Raw genomic sequence first — 22,575 nt, 5'->3', positions numbered from 1 at the left:
AGAAAGAAAAAGAAGAGAAGGAGAAGAAGGAGAAGAAGGAGGAGGGTATTTTGAAGAGGCCGCAGACTGTCAAGCTCAGGTTTGACCACAGTAGCTCCCTCTTTATCTCTCCACCCTTCTCTCCCTCGTCCATCTCCCAAACCCACTTCTTCTATCCATCCTTCTATCATCCTTCCTCCCTCCACCTCACTCCCTACCCTTTAATCCCGTTAAATAGGGCACCACAGTGGCTCAGTGATTAGCAGTGCAGCCTCACAGAGACACCTCCTCCTGTGTAGAGTTTGTTTCTCCTCCCTATGTCCGCGTGGGTTTTGTCCTGGGCCTCAGGCTTCCTCCCTCAGTCCAAAAATATTCATGTTACGCTAATGTGAAACTCTAAATTCCCCCCATATAAATTAAAAATACTTCACATGAACAATCAGTTAAAAGTCTGGTAAGCCCAGAAAAGTGCATCACTTTATTATTATGATATCTTTTCATATCACAATATCCATATAATATTGGTATATTGGACAGCCTTATATTGAATTATTTACATCGTATTTCTAAGCATACATCTGTTAGGGGGGCCAACATTTATACGGTTTGCAGTTTACATATTTTACCATGTATCAGATTTATGTACAGGATTGGTCCCTATGGAGAAATAGTCAATGACATTAATTATTTACATCAATAACATTCTGAATTAAAAACGTTTTCTTTTTATGCTCTATATTAAAATAAGAGCACTGAGAGCGTTCTGTTTCTATATGAATTAACAAATGCCAAAGTCTCACTTTTAATGTGCTTGGCGCTCTGCTGCTCTGTCTCCAGAGTGCCCCGGGTACGCTCTGCCGCTCCCGTAGTGCAGCGCTCTGAATACTCAAACTGTATATTCCAGTAGCACTCCAAATGTACGAACTCTTCAGCTTGTGTCAGGGTGTGCTCTAGCTCTCAGACTATTAACGAACACACCTGACTGTTGACCAATCAAGCACACGCACTAACGTCCTGCTGCTGTGGTAGTCTTGGGAGGAGAGGACAGAGAGGCAGGGCGGGGAGAGGAAAAAACAAACAGGCTTTGAGGCCAGAAAGAGGGACCATGGCCGTCACGGCTGCCATGAGATTCTTGCTCATCAAATACGCTTCCATACTGTGCAAGCACCACAAGCTCCATGAGCACTAGAAATGATGTTATGGAATATTTGGCCCTGAATTGTATCCCTCAGGATCTGCTTCCCTTTAGGCTGTTTACAACGAACATACACTATGTTTTCAAGAAGCACTGCATGAATAAAGGAGCACAGTGTATACAGGAGGCATGTGCAGGGAAATTGCACATATAAATGTATTTGACTGTTCTGTGTTGCATTTTAGCTGGATGTTGTGCTCGCTCTTTGAAATGCGTGATAGTTGTATTTGTCTGCTTGCATTTATTGTTGTAACAATGTTTTATGCTGCTTTCTTTGCCAGGTCGCTCATGGAAACATGATTTTAAATCTCAATAAGTCTATAAGATATATTTATGTACACTATAAAAATGTCTGCATTTTGATATGAAAGGGAAAGCAATGTCACTCTGTAAACCAATACTTCACTGCGTGACTCTTTAAAGAAAAATGAAGTCACTGCTAAAGCTACATTGCACAGACCTTGATGTTTTATTTTTTGTGTTTTCTGTATTATGGCTATTTTGTGTGAATCTGTTTTTTTTGTGTAAAAGCATTTTTCAGAAGGCCCCAATGACTCATACTGCTGAAGCTGTTTCTTTTGTGAATTTTCTAACACACATTTGCTCAGCATGTTGTTCGGGTCAGGCTGTTGTTAAAAGGGTGGACAAATATTTTCCTCTAAAAATGTTTCTGTCTAATTCTATCGTCTTGGCAAATCTCCTTGGGACTGCAGGAGATCCTGACTGGACACATATTGTGATCTAAGAGTCCATTAATGTTAAAAAGGAGAGTGCACGCTCTTCACACTTTATTGTACTTGACTGCACCACAGACATCTGTGTCTAAATTAGATCTTTTTCATTTGCAGCTAAAATCAGCTGTGACATCTCCCACATGCCTGTGTCCAGGAAAGCTAGCAGCAGAACTGGAGAGTTTCCATCCTCTGCATCCACAGCCCGAGCTGCTGTTCTCTCTGGCAAAAAGTCACCGGCTCCCCAGAGCTCCCAGAAATCTGAACAAAAATGATTTCTACCCGACTCAAAGCCCTTACTAAAGCACGACTTTGCTCCTACTCTTGCTGTTGCCATTTCGTTTACATATTAGTCACGCATTTCATCGACATACTGAATGTTTTCTTGTGCCAAATTAATTTTTTCAGCCATAACATTCAACTTAAGTCTAAAATTTTGATTTTTTTGTTTGTGCCATATTGTTGTTCAGACAAAAACTATCCAAGAATATCTAAATGATTAGTTTAGTAGGTACTAATTAAAGTAGCAACTTAATAAATTGTTGTTTTCTAGCATATTTATCAACAAAAACAAAAAAATGGGACTGAATTAATAGCATTAAAATCTTTCACCAAACATCTATCTGGATTTATATGGCAAGATTTACGCTGTTGTCCCCTCTTTGAATTTTACAGTGGGTCATTTCAAGAGATGCAATTTCAAAAACTCAACTTTAAAGTGGCTATTCTTTAGGGTTCACATGTTAAGATGTAAGACTAAAGCATGACTGATTCCTATCAAGTTCATTTGATGATAAGTGGTGGCCGACGTGCTAAAGTTTTTTTTTTTTGTTTTTTTTTGGTCTGAATGTAACCAATCTAATTTGGTTAACTGTTGTTTATAAATGTATTAATCAGACTTTGACTAACTGAATTTGAAAAAAATATGATTTTAAGGCGCTATAATAAACATTCTTCTATGAACACTGGATCAGAAAGGGGTCGTTTGTAGTGACAAATCCACATAGAAGCGTCATCTGACCTTCACTGCGCTCATAGCATTGTTTTTGGCCGCAAAATAGGCCTATAAAAGTCTCACCATGCTTGGCTTTTAAGTTATCACCAAAGTGAGACGTTTCCGGACTGTAATTACCAATTACCTTATGGGATCATCCCATTATTGAGTGTTCTTTCCATAACAAAAGAGAAAAGAAATGTTCAGAAGTTCACGTAAAGGAGCTGACTCATAGAGCTGACTCGTTAACGGCTGACACATCACCAGTGTTGAGACTAAACTGAATGAACACTACCTGCCTCGAAGGTAGACAGATGAACTTTGCGACCCAAGCTGGTAAATATAGCAGCATATTTAGCAGTTAAAGAGCCAGATATTTCTACATATTTGGTGAAGACCAAAAACAGAGAAAAAAGTAGGGTGAATACTGGATTTGTCAGGTGGCACAACTCTACATGAATGTTGTTGCTTCTCTGTATCTTCTGGATGTGTGAATAAGTTTGTTAACAAGTTTGTCTTAACAACACAATATCGTAACATATTAACATATTATCACCTTTTAGTGTTCTGTTTACAGCGTGTTTCCTTTCCTTTAAGTGGCTAAATGAGACATTGCCGGTTTAAAATCTAGTTTTAGAAAGTGCACCACTTTCCAGGTAAATTCAAAATTACATTATTTAAAGGCAATGAATTCAATGGTGTTAAAATTGCCACATTAGCTATTCAGTAGTGGTTAAATTTCACAATTAAGTATTCAGTTGCACAAATAAAGCAAATACTTTTTAATGGGAACAATGTGCATTTTTTGATTTTTTAAAGTCTTGTGGCACACAGCGAGGCACATACATTCATCAATAGTTCCAAAATAACCCCTTAGTTGTTATATAACAACTGTTTCTTATTTTAATTTTGGGGGGTTATTTGGGACCTCATTAGGTAGTGCTGAGATGACAGCAATTGTTCCCTGAGGTCTAAGCGTTGGACCAAATTCACAACACATTAAATTAGGAAACACATTTTGTGAGGTTTAACTAGGTCTTCAGTTTGACCTACTTACAGTAATGGTAATGTTCAAGAACAATGTAAAGGCTCAACCTGACACACACCAGCCTGTCACAGCAATCTGGCAGAGAAGCTGCCCTACAAACCCTGAAAAAGAATAACGACAGAGGAGGAAGCCGGGAAGATGGAGACGTGAGGGGCACTATGGGAGGGGGAGGCGGAGGCCTGGAGGGAAACATCTGATAAATCAATCAGCTGGGTTTGGTGTGGTAACCTTGAAGTCCCATTTACAATGGAGCTGACGGGGGTAGGGGGGGTTTCAAACAGAAGGACGTGGCTGGGATGAGAATATAAGCAGCATTTGTGCCTACTGTTCAATGTAATTAAACAGAGGAGGACATACGGCACCTAAGGGCTCATTTCACACAGGGGAAAAATGATAAAAATCTACTCAGGCAGCTCAGCTGATTGTGATCAGTGCAAATAGAGACAGAGAGAGAGACAGAGAGAGAGAGAGTAGATAGCTAACAGAGCTAAACTCCTGCAAGAGTTTAACAGACAGAAGCAAAGGCTGAGGAGATAGGACAAAAAAGTGTAACTGCTTTTTTTTAACACACAAAATCTAAATCTCCAAATGTTGCTATCAACCAGGGGTACTCGCACTTGAAGGGGTACCTCTGTCAGGAAATAAAGTAAAAGATTAAATATTAGTTCATCTTATTTGAAAAGCAATTTGATTTGAAAACATATTTACATATTGAGTCAGCTGTAACACCTGAATACTATGTATTGCAAGTGAGAGTACATGAAAAAACCAGTTAGACAGCAGACAAGCAGGTGAGTCTTAATATTTCACTAAAAGTAACTGAAAACTGATGATCACAATAGAGACTCAACATCAAACTGGACTGTTTTCAGTACACACCTGGGGCTTTTTACATGCAATTTGCACATCATTTTATTTATTCAAACTGTTGTTTTTGTCATGAGCACTTTCACACAGAACGCCATTATTATGCAGCGAAAAAGCAGCATAACATAAAAACATAATGTTTTCAGAATGGGTCCATTTTTCTGAGCTTTCGCAAAAAGCATCAACCACTCACGGTGTGCAGAACCGATTTCACAACAAAGGTTGATGGTTGCAATTATCATTAAGGTTAGTGCCCGCATGAATAGTTCTGATGCAAATTTGTTTATGCACCATGGCCCCGGTGTGTAAAAGCCTTTATGGTTAAAATAGCGAAACGTAATGGATAAATGGTAAAAATGGAGAGCTAGCTAAAAGGAATGTACAAACAATTACTTTTTTGGGGGGCTAAAAGTAATGGATTAACAATTGAAATATCATAGGATTTCATAGCCAACAGTCACAAATAAACGAGATGTTTAGAAGCAGCAGATAAACTTGACCAAACCAATTCAAACACTGACATTTCAATGGCATGAAAAAAACATGTACCGATATCCTCTTGTATAAAATTTGTCGTGTCCAATTACATTCAGTTCTGAACACGATGGGTGGCGAGCTCCTCCTATACGACTCTGAAGGTACATCAGTTGTACATCAGGTTGTGAGGAAGCCACTGATCAAGCTCACCGTGTATATGTGTATTGTATGATGTAAATGTATGTTCACACATTGTCAAACAGATTTACAGAAACACTCATCTCCTACCATGGCATAAAGTAGCAACACTGCACCTCTAGCATCCCCATCTGTTCTCAGCCAGTTCTCAAGTGTGTTTGTGTTTTTGTGAGTGTGTCCTGTGCTGGTGTGTAGGCGTCTACTTGCATGAGACTGCATGCACTTTGCTGAACTTGCAAAGTACCGCCACAAAGCAGCTGTGAGACGCCTCTCCAGCCAGAAAGCTAAATCATGCAAAGCCCAAGCACGCACATAAACACAAACACACAAATGCACACAAACACACAAATGCACACACACACACACACACACACACACACACACACACACACACACACACACACACACACACACACACACACACACACACACACACACACACACAGAGTTTCAACACATAGTTAAGAGACCTTTGCAGTGGTCCAGCATCTACATGTTGGGGGTTGCCAGGGTGTTGCTAGGGCAACAAATCGCTGGCTGTCCCACGGGTGAGTCAGCCTTCCCCAGGAGAAATATCACCCCAGTAAGTCAGAGAGAGAGCAATCCTATTACCCCTCTGCTTGTGTGTGTGTGTGTGTGTGTGTGTGTGTGTGCGCGTGTGTGTGTTTGTCTTTGTCTGTGTGTGTGGCAGCGGGTGCATACTGTACATGTGGTCTTTATGACTCATATAAACAGAAAAGATCATTTATTTGTTCATTTATTCATCAGTACTATTTATTCTTCATACTGGCAACATGCTGTGCTCTTTTTTTCAAATGTTCTAAATATGGTTCTCTAAGCATCTTTTCTTTTTCTTTTTTTTTTTGTTTTCCTTCTTTGCTCTATTTTCTGCATCAATGAACAGATCAAATAACTGCTGCATATGTGGGCTAAATTTTCCTGAATGTTTAGATCTCTAAATTTGATTCCTTTTCTCTGTAATTGTTGTTGATTGTCTGGGTGTTTTGCAGCAATTCAAATGCAACAATTTCTCTAATCAAATGAAATGTCACATTAGAGAGCTTATGCAATTATATTCACAGAGAGTGGGTGTTGATGTGCACACAACAGCTGATTGAAGCATGTGACTGTACACTGAAAGAACACAAGATAACTTCAGCTGCTCGTCTACAAAACAAAAACCTGCATTATTAAACTGACTGATTTTAGAGAATGCAAATGATTAACTTTTGGCGGCCAAAAAGCACCTTCTTTTGCAAAAATAACTACTGATACAGTGTGTTTGTGTAAAATGTGTATATACAGAATACATACACTGACGATCCGCTCATGTGTGCCCTCAGGGGAAATGACGGTTCCATTGAGTCCGACCAGCGACGGCAGAGTCTGGGACATCCAATTAGTTACCATAGCCATGGTGCTGAGCACCGCGCCAATCTTCAACATAGGAACACTCATCCTGACACACACACATTCACACACACAAGCAGAAACTCTGGCTGGCTCTCACTCACAGTCCAAACTGTTGACAGCAGTCATGCTAAAAAAACAGAGGGTACACAACATGATGCTAAAGGTAAAACGTTGTGTGCACGCTTGTGAGTTTATAGCTCTAGAATCCAAAAACCACAGCCGGGATCGTCCCACTGCTGAAGTCTGCGCTCCTACGCTGCCACAGGTTAGAGAATAAATCCTGGAGCACAAGCCACTCCAGATGCCTCCATGTGAAGATGCATCAAGTCCAAGCATCCAAAGCTCGGCTCAGGCTGCAGGAGATGCTCCTGGAAACAGCTGGTTAGGTCCCACTGATCTGTGTGTGTGTGTTTCCTGGACTCCTTCCTTCGCCTGGCAGTAAGACGCTGTGGCTGAGCCAGCGCTGCTCTCTCATTTATCCACTAACTCTGCCTCTCCCTTCCTCCACCCTCTCTCTCTCTCTCTCTGACATACTCCTCCATCCCTCCCTCTAACTCATGCTTTCATCTATTCTTTCAACTTCTTCATCAAATGAGCACATTCTCCTCCTGAACAATATTTCTCAAATGAACATGCACATAATATGAAATATGAATTAAGATAACAAAAACCTTTTAAACATTTATCCTTTCCTTTTGTTGTCCCCTGTCCAACCCATATTCCCTTTTCTCCTTGTTTTCCAGACCCCTAATTTTCTCTTTTCATCTTTACTGCAGTGAGCACACTCCCTTTTTCTCTCTGTCCATTTCCCCCTATTTTCCTTTATATTGATTAAACGCAAACGGCGACATGAAAGCACAATGCTCTAGACTGACCTGTCCCTGGTCTGTGTGTGTGTTTGTGTGAGTGTGTGTGTTCATTTTTGCTTGTGTGGATTGCAACCAATCTGATGCAACACTGCCACCATGTGGCCAGCGGTCGGGCCTCCCAACCTCAAACTTGGTATGACAGCTGTTTCGCTCTTGATTTGATCAAAACCTGAGAGGAAATATAAGATGTTCAGAGGGTGTTTTATTTGATCTGTGTCTGCAGTGTTTCCATGGAGGCAACCAATTCCCTCTCCCCCAAAACGCCAGCCTATGTGCCACTAGAGTATTTTGTAGATTTCATGTCAAACTGCCCAGTGACTGCAGATCAAAAGGATCTAGTATCTTCAACAGAGAGGAAGTTTGGCCCAATTCCAGACTAAATACTAAAATTAGGCAGTGAACTATATACTGGTTGTCTTAGCATGCTATTTGTGCAATTAGTGTACAAAAATTAATGTGCTAAGCTTAAAACTACCAGGAAATTACACAATGTGTGCACCTATGTAATGAAAATGCAGATTTAAACTTCACAGAGAAACAGCAGCATGTTGAGTTTTTTGTCCCAAGGAGATTTTTTTTAGTCTGCGCACTACCAGTTTTGAGAATACTTAATTTTGTTAAATTTTAAGTTTCACCTTTCATGTCAATAAAGTATTGACAAAATGAAGATAAATATAAAGAGTTTAGAGCTGAAACGATAAGTCAGTTTATCAATTTTTTGACTGACAGAAAATATTAGGCAAATATTTTAGTAGTTTATCAATCTTTAAAGTAATTTTTCAACCACAAATGTCAACAATCCTCTGGTTCCAGCCTATCATTTCTGAAAATTAGCTGGTTTTCTTCCTCTTAAGTGATTATAAACCAAATATCTGAGTTTTGGAGTGTTGGTTGGACAAAACAAAACATCTCATGACATAACGTTGGGTTTTAATGATTTATGACAGGAATGTTTCACTGTTTTCTGACAACAGAGAAACAAAATGATAAATTGATGAAGTAACAGGTAGATTCATTTATAATGAAAATAAATGTTGAGCCCTCAAAAATTCAAGTAAAAAAAAAAAAAAAAATCAACCAACAACCAGCGTGTGGGAAACTAAGAGCTGTCTGGCATCTTGAGCGAAATGTTCAGTGTTTTGTTGACTTTGGTTTCACGTCCTCATTGCTTGGCTTCCCATAGCTCTCACTGCACCTCTGCAGTTATAAAAATGATTACAATAGCTGCAAAACCAAACGGTGTCCTCTGTTTGCCACAAACTGAGCTTGCATATTTAAATAAGTTGATAAAATATGGAGATGACAGTATAGCACTCTTAGTACACCAAATGAGGCTGGTAAATGTGGTCTGATTTTATCTCTAATGGTGACACACACCTTGAGTTTTGCACTGATGATGGCTTTACAGTGATGGTTTTATACCTTCTTTTTATGACTATGGCTTTATACCTAGATATTTTATTATTGTCTAATACTGCTTTGCTTGATTTAATGACGTCTGGATATACTTCTGCTTGTTTTTTTTGTTTTTTTAACTGTTTTGTAAGGTGTCCTTGAATGCTTTGTGAGGCCCCTATAGAGAAATGTAGTTTATATGCTATCTGGGCAACACATAAACAAACAATGAATATATTCCTTTAATCTGCTAGAAAGTCCTTCACTGTAAGAAATACACAGTACACAGAGACATTATCTTTGAGGTCAAATGGACCCCAGAGACATCTCTTACATACAAGCTGTTATAGAAGTGCAATGACAGAAAACTAAATAGTTATTTTCAGAGGTAGTGCTGCATAAAAATCTTTTTTATGTTACCATGTTTTACTGCTACAGACACCAAACACAAGTGATGAATCATTTTCTTTGGCAGACTTCTGAAACTCATCATCATTTCAAAATCATATTTTTAAATATTTTCATAAAATGGGGAAATTTCAAGAAGTATCAAGTGGATGGAGCAATGTTGAGTATGTTTTTGTGCCGTTAAATTGGGCCTGAGGTGTATATGTTTCCCCTACAGACCATAAATGTTAATAGCTGATGTGTGAGAGAACATCTCATGGTATTATAACAAGACAAGCATCCCCTTTACTGCAACTCAACAAGAAAAGAACATGGCTGCTCTGTGGTTCACGCCTGGAGCGATTATGTTTCAACAATTTAACTAACCAACACTAAATGTTTTATTGTGCCTTTGTTCTCACCGGCAGTTACATGCTCGGGCTTTTTTGCCTCAGTAAAGAAACCCCAGGATACACATGGATAATACATAAAAAGCCCTTCAGCGAATATGCTGAACTAACATGAATATTTCAATCAGCAGCACTTAGGGCTAAAACAGTTGTCAGGAGATGGAGGGCCACAATAGAGCCAACATGACAGCTAAGCAGTGTGAAACACCTTCAGGGTATTTGTGGTCACTGACTCAGGTAGCTCTATCTTTGCATTTCTAGGAAATAATGTGTTTTTTATAGTGTTACAGAGCAAAGCAAAGTTGCAAAATACATCACAGAACAGAAGATAAGACAGAAACCCAAACTTATCGTCCACAACAATGAGCCGCAAGAAGGCACATTTAAGCGCAAAGTGAAAGATAAAGATAATTTCTTTGAGTGTAAAACACAAAATAAATGTATAATAATGTGATTTTAGGAGTAACTGGAATGAAGACTCTGAAGATACTGGCAAGAACTCCTCTGGCAGCAAATATTATATTTATCTAGTCCTTTTTATGCTGTTGATGCATGAAGCATTTCATTTCTTTGGACATGGTGCAGAAAAATGGCTCAGAAAGATCCAGGGTGAAAGCAAATGGGATTTTCTTTTTTTTTTTTTTACAAGGCATGGTTTTCAGAGATACAAATACATTTCACATGCCAACAAGTGCATGCTTTCAAAATGGGAATTGAAAAAGGTTAAAAAAGTTCTTTGCCAGTGTGTATTACTACCCTGAGCTACACTTTTTCGATGCTTGAAGTACAGCACAAATATTCCGTTGAAGTTAAAATGATCATCTCACAAAAAGAGAGGACATTACTTCTCCAGAGAAGATTTAGAAATAAGTCTTCATCAGCTTTAACCCTGGTGATCTGATCCAAAAGTTGGAAGTTTCAACACAGACAGTAGGAGCTGGAGGTGGGGGCATCTTCTTACCTTACATGTGCAGATAGTAAACAGCAGCTGCAGCACCCAAAAGGCTTCAGGTAGACCCATCTCCATCCTTTTCTCTCCTTTTAGTCTCCTGAGTCTTGGCCCAGGTTTGGCTCACTGCAGGCATGAAAAACAAAAAAGGCAGAGCACTTAGGAGAGACTCTGGCGCCTGCCTCAGGTACTACTGGGGACTGTACACCTCCCTTAGTTAGCCTCAGGGTTTTGGACTACACTGGTGGCTGGACTGGAGTGGCTGAATCCCCTCTGGCTGTGGAAGAAGAGCACAGTACTGGTGTTGGCTGCATGCTGAGGAGAGCCACTCAGGCGCCAACTGGAGAGGATGAGGTGAAAGAGGGGGTGTAGGGAGGGAGGAGTTGGAGAAAAGGATGATTATCTGTTACGTCAACACAGGCGGTGAATATAGTTTTTAATGAGTGTGTGGTTGCACTTATGAGTGACAGATTGCCTGTGAGCACTGTTGGTTTTGGCCTCTTGTGCTAGAGAAGTGGTGCAGAAATAATGCCAGCTTTATTTTGAGCCCAGCATTGTGCCATAAGTAAGAATAACAAGAAGAATATATACAATATATACAACATGTTACACTTATTGTATATACTCTTATTGTAATTATTACTTAGTATATATCTATTGTCCATTGTACATTGCAGACAAATTTACATTTTTATATTTTAAACTTACAAACTATTTTTACACTGTACTGTAGCATGAGGCAGTTTTAGATTTTACACAATTTAAGCACTCATTGTGTGCTTAACACATTGTCCATATGGTAATCTAAATGTTCACATATGAGTGCTAATTGTCTATTACTGTATTTCTTTACATTGCACACTTACATACTATATATTTTATATACATATATATATATATATATATATATATATATATATATATATATATATATATATATATATGTTATACATATTTTTAAAAAATATTTTATTTTTTACACATTGTGCTTACTGTTTACTGCTACCTTATTTCTATTTTTACATTTATATTTGTATATACTTCTGCTGGTACTTATTTCTACTTGCTATAATTTTCTATGCTGGCATCAGAGTGACTGTAACAAACTACAATATCCCCTCAGGGTCAACAAAGTTTTTCTGATTCTGATAAAGAAATGAGTGAATATAATTGATGATTGTACTTCATTGATGATACACAAGTCGTTTTTGTCATTTTTTAAGCAAAAAAAAAAAAAAAATCTTACAGACCCTAGTTCCAGTGCCTAAGTTGTGGGGATTTACTGCTTTTATTTATTTATTTATTTATTTATTTATGTATTTATTAATTTTTGTGACAATAAATCAATTATGCTTGGGATTGTTGGTGAACCAAACAAGCAGTTTTAATACACCTACTTGAGGTAATAGGAAAGTGCATTTTCCATCATTTTCTGACACTTTTCACATCAAATAATTAAAAAATCTTTTTGGCAGGTTAACTGAGAATACAAATTAGTTGCAGTCCTTCTCTTTCAAAGTATGGCTGATGCAATAAAGAAGTATGAGTGTCAATCCCTTAACAATTTATATATTTAAAATGTCTTTAAGGAATAACAAAAATGTTTTTTTTTTAAAAAAACTTTTCCTGCCTATTTAAAACAAGATACTTAATATTTCAAATGCTTAATATTTTCTTGAACACAAGTAGCCATACAAAAACTTTACCTAAACAAAAAAAGTCAGTAAAATTATTGTATAAATATGACAAAAGAATAACGTCAAAGAAGAATATGAATCTACAGAGACCTAATACAAAGTACAAAGTACATTACCTTGTAAAGTACAAGATAATGCATTCACATTAGAAGAAATGCCCTGCTTTTTCTGAATTAGCAAGATTACTATCTCAGAATTGTGAAAATGTTTTCATGTTAAAAAAAATGCTCTTCTTTTCATTTATTAACGAGAGTATTATCTGAATAATTCACAAAAAGTTTTTTTTCTCAAGTGAATGCATTAGCTTCTGTTTAAAATCAGCTTTCACTATTTGGCCGTTTTCAAGCATACTTCACATCACACAGAACGCCATTATTGTTACATTAATTATAAATACATTATCCATATCATAAAATAATCAACAGGAGAGTATTAAAATTATCGTCAGTATTAGAGTATTAAACCACTGCTGTAAACTAGCCGCCATCGTTAGCATCTTTATGTCTTAGCTAGTTTAACCTTAATGCTAAAGTTAAGCAACAAACATTTAGCATTAACATGTTAGCACGAAAGTTTGACCTACTGTTGTTGGCGCCTGGTTGAAGTCAGAGAATCGCCAAAACATTATATCCAAGCCCCGAAGCACCAGAAATGTCTGCAACATGTTATCCATCCAATAGTTGTCGAGTTATTTCGCTCCCGACCAAATTATGAGCCGAGTGACGTCTGTGCTATCAGCAGCTACGCCGCTTATTGAGCTAACCGTTACCATGGTGCTTTAACCCTTCAGTGTCCTCATTAAGATGAAAAGCAATGGGGTTTTGTCTTTGCATTTTTTATTTCCTTGGGGTGATACTATATTTACTTTCTATTATTTACTTGGGGTGGCTAAAATAATAATAATAATGATAAAAAAAATTCTCCTTTTATTAATTTATTAAATTCAAAATAGGCCTCTTGGCTACCAAACGATTGAGATGGCACTTAATGGTAATGATGATATAACAGAGAAAGATAATAAAAATTACAATCCTTGTGATGTTATAATGCTTGTAATATGTTAGTTTACCAACTTATATCAATTTGTGACTATAGAGTTATTAATATTACTGGAAGTAGCCTAGTATTATTTCCATGTAGTCTATGTATTCCAAATATTTACCATTACACTATTTAAAGAAAAAAAAAAACGGATACATTTTTTCATCAAATATATGATGGGATAACATTAAATATATAATATGTGCAGCTTTTTTTAAAAAAAAAATCTCATAGAAATTGTACATTTATTATCTTAGCATCACTACCTTTCAGCTGTTGAGCTGGTTGAGCATGGCTTTAAAAAGTTAAAAGTTAAAAAGAAATGATTTCATCATATATTTCATCATATATAATGGATAACATTAAATACATCATTTAACAATCATGAATGATCACAAAGTTTTATTCTAATTTTGTAGTAAATGGTCAATTTAATTATATTTGCTTGGTTTTTGAAGCCAGCATTATGCTATACAATATATACAATATATACAACATGTTACACATATTTTATATTTTATTATTATTATTCGTACTTAGTATATCTGTGTTGTTCATTGTAGCATTGCACACAAATCTATATTTCTATATTTTAAACTTACAAACTATTTTCACTACCTTTACCATAAAAGGACATCCATTTCGTAAAGAAAACAAGCCTACCTTTGAACATCCTGCCACAGAGACTTCCTGTCTGAAGTGACTTTCTTGTTATTAACTTCTGTAGGAGGTGAAATGAAAAGGCATACCACTTAAAGCATAGACGGTATAAACACACAGTAACATCTTGGTTTTTTTTTTTGGTTTTTTTTTAGCAAAACACTTAAACCAAATGTTACAGATGGCTCATTCAGGTTGAGTTAAATTCAACACATTTTTTAATTAAGATCAAGAGACTCAAAATGTGCACTACCAAACAGCTGAGCAGGATGTTGAAGGTTAAGAAGAAATGAGGAGATAAAACCTTGTTCTTTTTTCTTCACCTTTTGTCTTGGCTTTCACATCATTTTTGTTGACACTGACATCTACTTTCAGTACACAAACTGAAAGGGAATCAAATATTAAACAGCGTTGGACGTCTCTGGGTTGAAGCTCAAAGAGTACAACCTTAAACATGCACAGTCCCATGCTTACTCCCACTGTGGGTGTAGTTAACTATGATGTTACCGACTTTCATGTCACGCCATTTATATTTAATTGCTAAAAATTTGTCGCTAAACAGTCCCGGCCTGCTTCCTCTCATTAAAATTTCAGTATCATGGTTTCCTGTGTTAGCTGCACTGCAGATGTCAGGGGCACAGACAGGAGAAGAGGGAGAGAGAAGGGTCACCGAAAGGGTGAATGAGGGAAGACGAGGGCAGGAGGAGCGAATATGAATGATGCATCCTCAAGCTGTAGGGCACTATGAATACTAGCGCACACACACACACACACACACACACACACACACACAGAGCCCTCCTTAAATCACCTTCGACACAATTTCACTTCAGAGTGGAAATTAATGAAAAACCTGGCCTCATGCCATCACACAGTCAGCTCCCTGCCAGAAATTTAGGAATTAACTTTGAGTCAAATGTGACGTTTGAACAAGGGGTCCGTGCGCTGCTGACCTGCAGAGAGTTATTCACGTCTGTATTTCAATTTAAACTCCACATGTTCTGCACTTACTTAAAGCACTTTGGAGCTGGTTCAAATTGCAGTCGCTGGGCTTTCGTCTGGAGCTCAGTTAGAGCAAACATTTTATCATCCCTCCACTGGCTTCCGGCTGCTCAACAAATATATATTTTTAAAGAGTTTACTGATCAATTATGAGACATTAAATTGATTGGCCCCAACCTGTTTTTCTCATCTTTAGTATAAGGCTCCTTAAACAACCATTTGTTGTGTTGTTGTATTACTCTATGTGCATCTTTTTATTGATATGCTTTAACGTAGTCATCAAATACCATATAACCATCTCAAGATGTTATATGAAAAGTAGAAAGAATACGTCAGTTTACAGCCACAGCAGCTCTGTGAGGCTGGATCGTCAGATTTAGTGGCAATCTTCTAAATAGTTGACGAGACATTTGAATTAAAACCTTGAATATTATTGTTATTATTCATATCATATATTTTCCTCTTAGTATTATTTGCTCAGTCCACCTTGTCTTTCTTTCTCAAGCTGCAGACATGCGTGCAACTAAATAAATATACACGAATGACCTTAACAACAACCCGTAGGATAGCAAAATAAGTCATTTGCATATTGATAACAGTAAGAATACCACCAGGCCTGATCATTTCTTTGTCTGTGTGCTGTTTTTTGTTTGTATGTTTGTCCTGTCTTGTCTAAAGTTGTCTCCATCTACCTCCATGTATGTGTTGTCTATCAACACCCTGTTTTTGTTTCTGTTTTTTGGACTGGTCTTTTGCACTCAGTGCTTTTTAAAACTATTTATTTGTTAAACTACAAATTCATACCACAATTGGCTCAAAGCACTCACATCAGCTCACTAACTACGCTGATATTAGCCTCAGTCAGGAAGACTCGCTTTATGCTCCCATTTCATCCAGAAATTTCTGCCTCAGCAAGCTTCTTCTGGATCAGCTGACTGTGGGCCCTACTCTAAATTAATCCAACCAGATTTTGCCACAAAATCTCTAAGCCAATCATGTTGTTGCCGTCAAGTTTAAAACTGATCACCTTTCTGTTGCTGCTGTCATATTCAGCTACTCATCCCATCATCCTCACCCTTCAGCCATCCCTCCTCCAACCTGCACCCCCAGTGTCTAGACTAAATTTGGTGAAATATTCCTTAACTATCCAAGGCATCTCTACCACCTACACATACACGTCACAGATCTAATCGCCAAGGAACTTTCCACTATTCATCTTTATTTTTGCACTTTGTAATAAATTATTGTTCACTCTAAAACATATGTCTCTCCTGACTGAACTGTTCTTTGTGCAACCTCAAATGTCAACGGAAGCTGGAAGTGGTTGTGTCGCAATGAATGAAATTATCTTTGGCATCATTTTATTCAACTGGCGTTCAGTTATTCACAGTTCTTTTCTGGAATTTGATTGGATGCTGTCGGATTGGTTAAAACAAAGTGGTTCTGGGGAATTAAGTGTCAGGAATAAATAAGGCTTAATTAACTGATTTTTTGCACCCTTTTAAAATGCTATATTTTTAATCTTAGGGCTGGGGGGAACGCATCAAGTATTTCTAAGTCAAAAGCTTCAAGTCCAAAAAAAAGTCACGAGTCATTAGTGGTAATGTCCAAGTCTCTTTTTTTTTTTTAACCTTTTCAAGTTAAGTCTAAAGCTATCAGATTTGTCTGATTTAAGTCAAACTTATGTGACTCGAGGCCACACCTCTGCAAACAAAAAACACCTTTAAAATTGCCATGCATCATACTGTATGTAGTGATTAAGCAGTGTGTCACCATGGTAAGAGAAGTACAGTGTGTATATTAGGAGAAACAGATTACAGTGCAGACCTAAAAAGAGCACACTGATTGGAGAGCAGCAGATGGTCTCCCTCTCTCTGCTCCTCAAACATTTTCTCTGCTGGCACTGCTTAACAAATGCATTCAATAAAACTAAACCTCATCATATTAACTTAAATGTACATTATGTACTTTTATTAAAATATGTTACTCAGTCACTTCCCCACACAACTATGCACAGAAAGACCTCAAGGCAATCATGTACCACAGTTTGGTTTGTTATGTTGAAAAAATATAAAACACAGCTTCACAATATATAAAAAAAAAATGCACTGCCCCAGTCCCCTTTTACAAAGACATGTGCTCCGCAGGGAGCCACATATTAGCACCGTGATGAATTACACTCCAATATACATCACATAACAGATAATCATAACAACAAAAAGACGACAACATACAAAAACAACACAGAAAATTGAGGTTTGATGACATCGCAGAACCACATGGTGAGTGAGTGTTGCTGAAATTTTTGAGAATGATTCAGTGATCATACTGTTCGGAGACTTGTTTGTGATTATGTAAATGTGGAAATTGAGTGCATAGATCAATAAACGTGTGAACAGACGTGGATGGAACAGTGAGAGCACCACTCAGTCCTTCAGAGAGGAATGACAGAAAAGTAAAATGTAACGGAGGATGTTTGACAGTCAATACATTTATGCACTGCTCTTGACAACACAATATGTGAGAATGTATGAGATGAATAAGATGAATTTAGGAGAGTGAATGAATGTGTGAATAAAAAAATGAATGTGTAGGTGAAGGAACACTGTTGTAGGTATATTAACTTATAAATACGCGGCACCAGGTAAGTCTTGAAAGTAGTTTTCTCCCTGCATGTAAAAAGTGTCCATGGCTCTTTTTCCTATTAAATTACTCCCGTTGAAATCGCCCGCCTTGGTTAACCATTGAAGCAGACCGGGCCCACTTGGAAACCAAATTTCTGGTTTCCCTTCCCAAAATCAGGCACAGCCACGTCGATGATGGGGAGCGTGTTGGAGAGCGGAGCATCAATTTCCAAAACTGTCCTCTCTTGCCCCGAGCGCGTCTGCAGCACAGAAACGCAATCGAATGATAAGAAAAACAAATGTATGTGTTCACATTCGTAAGGAAAAGCATATTTGTGTTACTCACCTGACACCCGTCGTACAGCGCACTGATGTAATGTGTGTTCTCGTGTGTGAGCTCCTCCCCGTTGGCGCCTCTGAAGCGGAGTGCGTGCTCGTGGCTGTAGGTGGCGGCGTGCAGCCAGGCAGCAGAGTTGAGGCAGTGGTAGGTAAAGGTCTGCTTGGCTGTCGCACTCAACAACTGCAGGAAGGTCAACTGTACCACGTGGACTGGAACATCGTCCGACCCGATGTAGGAAATCTGAGGGGGGAACGCCAGAATCACACACATGCAAAGTAAGTGGAAAGGTACTTGTGCACACCGTAAATTGGGCATATTCAGGCCTGTCATTAAAACAGGTGCAGGACTGACTGATAGAAAACACCAGATTATTGCTACAAAATCGTCTTGCACTTCATCTCTACCAGGCCCTCACGAAGATTAAAATGGCACAGTTAAAGGTATGTATGTGTACATCATCCCAACATCATGGTTAACCAATAAAACAGCAGTTTAGTTAAAAGCAATGGACCAAACCAACGTTAAAGAGTCAGTGGCGACACAGGCCGACTCTAACATTGCCTCACATTGTTTGTCTCAGTTAAAAAGTAGCATAAGAACGAACCAACATGTACATTCTGCACCTGTGTGAGAGGAAATAACTCTCCATACCAGCAGGTGGCGATAGTCTGTATTCCCGTATTCAAAATGGGGAAATGGAAGAATTACATGAGGGATTGAGGATGCTTGTTAGACAGTTAGCACATTAACAAGTACAAACTGTATTCACTGTACACCAGCAAACAATAACACAAACAATTACAATGTTTCTGCGAAGGAACTCAGAGGCAATTTTTTTTTTTTCCTGAAAAAACCTTTTTTCTCGATCTCACGCACTCTTGACCCAAGCCATTTGTTTGTTTTCCTCATTTTCATTTATTTTCTTGTGCACTGAGCTGAACGAACAAAAACAGTGATTTCTCTCACCAACGAGGTTTCGCTGTCTCCGCTTCCTGCGGCTACAGATGCTTGCTGAATGCTGACAGTCGGCCTGGTGTTTTCAGGGCCCCGACACCTGTATTGTACTGGCTTAGGGGTCAAGAGGTTTATAATGCTGTCTGTGACTCTGCCACGCCGGTGGCACTTCATAATCCTGAGCGGAACATGAAGGTTTGTACCATACTTTATGGCAATTCATCCAGTAGTTGTTGAGTTATATCACTAAAAACAAATCTGTCAATCCACTGGTTACATTAAAGATTAAAGCCAGGGATCATCATTTATGAGGAATTCATCCGCTGATGACCATAAAAATCAGCATAATTGCATGACAAACCCATCCAGTATCTGTTGAGTTATTACAGTTTGGATCAGAGCGGTTGACACTGAACCATGTAAACGTATTCCAGTAGAAACCCAAAGTACAAGTATGACGAAAATACGAAAATGAGCAAAAAAAGAGGTCCCCTTTACATGTATTCTTAAAGGAAGCTGCAATGTAAAATCCAAGATTCAATATACTTCACCCACTAGAGGATAACGTTAAAGAGAGGGAAAAAACCCACAATTGGAGGAACTGTGACTTAACAGTTACAGGATGAACTTAATTGTGTGCACGTGCTCTCCTTTTTCTAAAAATAAGTTACTATATCATGTCTGTTACAACACATCTACACTGATCGGTCACACTGTAAAATATTACATGCCAATTAGTAGTTTTTGTGTAAAATATTCCCAAAATAATGACTATTGCTGCTGTGGGGCACAAACCTCCTATCTCCAAAATTGCTATTTTTTTAGTAATTGGAAAAAACGCTGTGTATTTAAAAGGATCCAATGGAGATGGAGGAGGTTTAGTCCACAAGCTTTTTTAAATACATTTCATTGATTGAGAAATGGTAAAACTGATAGATATATAGAAGGGGCAGTAAAATGAATTTATGAAAAATAAAAGAAAATAGTACAATGTAGAGATGTAAGGTTTGCACCCGACAACTACTATATGTTAATCATTGCCGCCAATTTTTTAAAGTTTTGATGTTAACCTCTGTTCCTCCGTTTTGTTTTGCTTTATGAGGACACGTTTTTCAAGCCTGCAACCGCTTACATAATGTTAAGAAGATTTTTTAAAAGCTTATAAATCCCAGAACAGACCAGCACCTGTTTTCCTCCAGGCCACAGCGATCCCTTTTCTACATATTTCCGATATACCCCTCGCCGGGAGCCATCCTCACCCAAAACTCCTTGCAAAAATTCCCGCAGAGTATTTCGATTTCTCTTTAGCAGTGGTGTAAGCCCTACGACAGCGCAACTCAATATCTTCACATGCAGACTTTTATTAGTCTCCACTTTTTAAAAAACATGCTGCCTGTTCTGGTTTGAACTGCCAGCCTTTTGTTTAGTTTTACTTGCTATGATGAATAGCAGTTTTCACTGTGATAATTTGTGCCCCTCACCTAGCTGACAAAAAAAAAGACAAAAATTTAACATTTCTTTCTCTTTTGCAGTGTAGTGACAAGAACAAGAACACTCACCAGCTCCCTGACTTTAAACTTATCTAATTTTGTTTGTCAAAATATATTAATTAACCACCACCTAAGGTTGTGATGGATGAGAACTTGACTCCTACCCGAACATAGCATCATTACAATAAGCAAGACTGCCACTTCCGCAACAGGAAAAACAGTATTATAAAATTATCCAGAGCTTGTTAGTCACGTCTGGTTGACTCATCCCTGATATGATCTGGCTGTTGCCAAGCGTCTAACGTCAGTTGATCTGATGTTTTTGCTTCAAACACTTTGTACAACAGTGTCTGCCAAATGTTTCAAGCGCCGCTTTGAAAACACACTTAATAAAAATGCTGAGTGCCTTTCTATAGCTGACAAGTGCTGCTAATTAGCATTGAACCAAATATGCCCCACATTTGCAGCAGTGATTTGTGTCCTTTTCCATGATGTCTTGTATTTAAAAAAAAAAAAAAACCAAACAAACACTGGATAGCATGTAAAAGCTTCACAATGTACCTGTTTTCCTTTCCTGAATTTACTGTACCAGGTGCCCGACTTTTCCCCTTTCCAGGCTGCCAACTTCACCTGATGGCAAACAAACAAAAGAAATCAGCTTTCAGTTCACTAAATCAACACACAGAGGACTACATAATCAGTGTGTGTGTTTCTGCATGTGAACTAACCGACTGGAACTTCTTGTCAGGATACAGACACGTCTCTCCATGTGCAGTGAAGTTACAAAACACCTTGAAGGAGTCTCTATGGCAACCCTGGTTTGGATCTATCCAGTACTCACCTGGAGGGAAAGAGAAAAAGGGAGAGAAGGGCAGAGAGGTCAAAAAACTCAAGGCTAATATGACTGTCAACAACAAAAACACCAAACACAGAAAAATCACACAGATGATATCAGATGAAACCCACACAGGCAGCTGAGAAGAACTACAGATAAAATGAATCAACACCTGCAGGCAGATAGCCGTGATAAACAAATGGCCGCAGACAAAAACGTAAAGTACCGTTGGGGAGCTCTGGGTGGAGGAACCACAGCTCCTTGCAGGTGCGGGCTGGGCTGTGGTATGTTCCCTGTGGGTTACGCAGACCGTCCACATCTATTTTCATAGAGGACAGAGACGCAAACACTTCCTCCATGCCTTGGCCCTCCTTCTCCTTCATCCAACCGTCCTGCGCCTGGTCCCCCTGCATCCAGTCCTCCTCTCCACCACGGTTTGCCTCCTCCTCCTCTTCAAGTGCTGCACCATCCACCAAGTTGTGAGTTCTCCTTCTCCGTCCTCGCTCTGGCAGAGGGGACATCCCAGCTGCTGGCAATCCCTGAGGAGAGAAGAGAGGTGAAGGGAAAGAAACAGGTGGAGAGGAGAGCAGATCAGAACAAGCAGATACAGGTGGTGGAAGAGTTGAAGAAGAAGCACAGGACAGATGAAGGATTTTTTGTAGGTTAATGAGAGTTTTATGGGTGTTTGATGTTCAAAGTTTGTGTAAGCAGAACTCACTGGTGGTCCTGGAGGTCCTGCAGGCCCAATGTCTCCTCTTGGACCAATTGGACCCTAAATCCATACAGAGCAAAGGGATTAATTCAGGGTGGTATAGACGTATGAGGCTCAAATGTGATAGTACTGACTAATTCAATCCAATAATACAACGAGCATCACAGTTACCTGGTTTCCTTTAGAGCCCTTTGTGCCAATAGCACCCTGTGAGAGAGGCAAAGAGTCAAAGACACACAGAATGAAGAAGAGCAATGTCACAGCAATCCTGATGCTAATAAGGGTGATATATATTTTTGCATAAAGTG

At 38.6% G+C, this 22,575-nt stretch overlaps 2 protein-coding genes across 3 annotated transcripts in view; both read right to left on the bottom strand.

The window, feature by feature from the left end:
* LOC121942148 (noelin-2-like) overlaps nt 1-13,347 on the bottom strand; it is a 37,649-nt gene extending 24,302 nt beyond the window's left edge. Inside the window, exons 1-2 of one of the 2 annotated variants that reach the window (XM_088075812.1) lie at nt 13,193-13,347; nt 10,925-11,252 (exon numbers count right to left, since the gene is read on the bottom strand). In XM_088075812.1, the coding sequence (XP_087931938.1) occupies nt 10,925-10,990 (66 nt within the window). In that variant the 5' untranslated portion in view covers nt 10,991-11,252; nt 13,193-13,347. Of the gene's footprint in view, nt 1-6,803; nt 7,452-10,924; nt 11,253-13,192 lie in introns of those variants that run through there. The other variant, XM_042485275.2, reaches the window with a different exon arrangement.
* A 3,909-nt stretch (nt 13,348-17,256) lies between these two features.
* The window catches only part of col5a3b (collagen, type V, alpha 3b), a 51,942-nt gene continuing 46,623 nt past the window's right edge, over nt 17,257-22,575 (bottom strand). Inside the window, exons 60-66 of the mRNA XM_088075811.1 lie at nt 22,439-22,474; nt 22,274-22,327; nt 21,782-22,094; nt 21,449-21,561; nt 21,282-21,350; nt 18,283-18,516; nt 17,257-18,196 (exon numbers count right to left, since the gene is read on the bottom strand). Of these exons, the coding sequence (XP_087931937.1) occupies nt 18,050-18,196; nt 18,283-18,516; nt 21,282-21,350; nt 21,449-21,561; nt 21,782-22,094; nt 22,274-22,327; nt 22,439-22,474 (966 nt within the window). The 3' untranslated portion in view covers nt 17,257-18,049. The remainder of the gene's footprint in view (nt 18,197-18,282; nt 18,517-21,281; nt 21,351-21,448; nt 21,562-21,781; nt 22,095-22,273; nt 22,328-22,438; nt 22,475-22,575) is intronic.

Source organism: Plectropomus leopardus, chromosome 3, assembly GCF_026936395.1.
Source record: "Plectropomus leopardus strain MGB_pleo_1.0 chromosome 3, ASM2693639v1, whole genome shotgun sequence".
Classification (NCBI taxonomy): domain Eukaryota; kingdom Metazoa; phylum Chordata; class Actinopteri; order Perciformes; family Serranidae; genus Plectropomus; species Plectropomus leopardus.
This window is presented reverse-complemented; position numbering and strand designations above follow the sequence as displayed.